Source organism: Aplysia californica, unplaced genomic scaffold (assembly GCF_000002075.1).
Source record: "Aplysia californica isolate F4 #8 unplaced genomic scaffold, AplCal3.0 scaffold00149, whole genome shotgun sequence".
Classification (NCBI taxonomy): domain Eukaryota; kingdom Metazoa; phylum Mollusca; class Gastropoda; order Aplysiida; family Aplysiidae; genus Aplysia; species Aplysia californica.
In genome coordinates, this window is record NW_004797419.1 from 736,246 (window position 1) to 738,944 (window position 2,699).

General features: G+C 40.2%; 1 protein-coding gene across 1 annotated transcript in view; it reads right to left on the reverse strand.

Annotated features, from left to right (window-relative positions):
• Window positions 1-456, reverse strand: part of LOC101852621 — a 9,748-nt gene extending 9,292 nt beyond the window's left edge. Inside the window, exon 1 of the mRNA XM_005097206.3 lies at window positions 342-456. Within this exon, the coding sequence (XP_005097263.1) occupies window positions 342-376 (35 nt within the window). The 5' untranslated portion in view covers window positions 377-456. The remainder of the gene's footprint in view (window positions 1-341) is intronic.
• Window positions 457-2,699: the final 2,243 nt, after the last annotated feature.

The following is a 2,699-nucleotide window of genomic DNA, read 5'->3' on the forward strand; positions in this document are numbered from 1 at the left end:
TTAATATTATTATTATTATTATTATCTCCTATCACCAGATTAAATGAAGAATGTAACAACTATGACATGAAGATCAACACCAACAAACAGAGAGACAATGAAAGTAAGCAGAAAGCCAGGACCACTCAGGATACACATCAAAACAACAGTCTCAGACAGGTCAAAGAATGTATGTACCTCGGAAGTATATTCACAGAGGATGGGCGATTGAACAGAGAAATTGAAACACGAGTACAAACGGCCAAAAATGTTAGCCACCAGCTTACTCCACGACTGAAACATCCAAACATCCCCTTGACAACAAAACTCAGAATGATCAACACATTCATCCCAACACTTACCTATCAACGCCAAACATGGACCACGAATAAAACATTAGAGCAAAGAATTACAACAAGTGAAATGCCATGCCTTTGAAAAGCAGTAAACACGACCAGGCGAGACCAAATTAGAAACACAGTAATCAGAGAAATTGTGGGCACAAATGATGTCATGCATCACATTCAAATACCATAAAATCAAAAGATTCGGACATATCATGCGATTACCAACACACTGCCCAGCACAATGTGCCTACTTAAAAAATTCAAGGGCAACAAGGCTAGAGCGTGACCGAGAAAGACCTTGATAGATGGAGTTAGGGAAACACTAACAACTCATGACATCCCCCTGACCCAAGCTCTCCGGCTGGAGGCAGAGAGACGTCCCTTTCTTCCCGCGACACCCAAAAAGGGTATAGGCAGTGGATAAAAGTAAAAAGTAAAGTATTATCTCTTATATTGAGGAAATGAAAGCTCAGATTTGATCTTCAGAGAACGCAGTTCTACAACAAGTTGAACCTTTCTAACGGCCACCTGTATAAGACAATCACCTGTACAAACAGCCACGTCCCATTCCCTCTTGCGTATTTTTTTACATGATAATGACCCTGTCTAAGACGACCACTTGTCTAAGACGACCGTTTTTATCTCCAACACTCGATGGCCGTCGTAGTCGTAGACACTTTCCACTGCATTTACGTAATTTCGGCAAATAATTCATAATCTAGAGTAGTTGCATAACTGAACGATAAGTTTCTCAGTTTCCTGTTTCAGGTTAAGGGATGGACTCTTACTCTTAAGTTGAAGTTTGGACTATGATAATGTGACGAAGACCTTCTGTCGTTTTCCGGACTTTTCCCTATCCGTCTCCAGTGACGACTGATGTAATGATGTTAGCCTTCACTGCAAATTCCCTGTATGGAACTGTATGCATGTGCTGACTGGGTTTTATTCACTGCTTTTACACACTAACGATGACCACAAGACACTTTAATAATAAAGATGATAATGGTACTGATAATGACAATGACAATGTTAAGAAGAAGAAGAAGAAGAAGAAGAAGAAGAAGAAGAAGAAGAAGAAGAAGAATTTTTTTTCTTGGTTTGGTTGTTGTTGGCTTTTTTTTTTGGTTGGTTTTTTTCTGGTTATTTTTGTAATTTGCAAAAGCAGTGGTGCAGTTTTATCAGACACAGGATTTTAACGGATTTTACACAGACGCACGTTCTCTTTCTCGGCCACGTCTCTTCCTTCTCTACAAAAAATCTCGCTGTGAGGTGCGAGCACCATGGTCACGTCATAAACCACAGGCACTCAGATAGCCCGCATAAACCCAAACTCAAGGAAAATTATCAGTATCGCTATAGTCGCGGACCCTCGACACCTTGCGCCTTTGCTGGCGCAAAGAGTGCGCCTCATAGAAGACGCTATTTTAATATCTATCGAAAATGTCTATAGACACTACTTAGACAAAGCAAAAAAGCACTGTTTGTAAATTTTTCTTCAGCATTTAATACTATCCAGAATGATACAAATTCAGCATGTAGTGTTATCCAGACATAAACGCCAATTTAACATTATGGGTAGGGAACATTTTGTCCAACTGAGGCTTACTCAGTTCATAACATTGAAACATTCTTCGTCCATATACATCATAGCGAAGACAGGGCACCCTCAAGGATGTCGTTTGTCGTCAGGTTTGTTAACACCGTATACAAACGATCGCCAAATGACCAACAATAATATCAGAATGAAAAAATTTGCAGATGATTGGTCCACTTTTGGGCTCATTCAGGTTTACCATTTCAAACGTGTCTATTGAGTAAATGTGTGGGGTTTAACGCTTTCATCGACACTATAAGGTTATTTCATATTAAGTCTATCATATAACATTGGTGGCCATTCAATGTGTGTCTCCGACAAGACGGAACCAAATGGGTCGAAAGCCTCAAAAACTTCTGAAAACGAGTTCAAGGGCGCCTAGAATGAGATTTGAAACTGGGCCATCCACTTTGTAGTCCAACATGATACCAACTTAGCTGATGGATCGCTCAAACTTACTTATTATTAGTGTGAAACTCGTACGTTGCTATTCAATGTGTGTTGGGTTTGTTGGGTGTTGTTGTTGTTGTTGTTGTGTTTTTTTTTGGGGGGGGTGGGGGTTGAGGGGGTCTAAGTACATGTCGACTTTCGAAAAAAAACTGTTCTGCAGCCATTATTCCAAATGAAAAATTGAGAATGCCGAGCGAGTGTTAGATTACAAGTTCAGGTACATGGCATCTGAGTGTTTCCATAGACAACAAACTCGACTGGCATGTCCACACTTCACTCCTGCATAGACAGAAGTGAACAAAAGACTTAAGCCAGAGAAAGCTGATGTG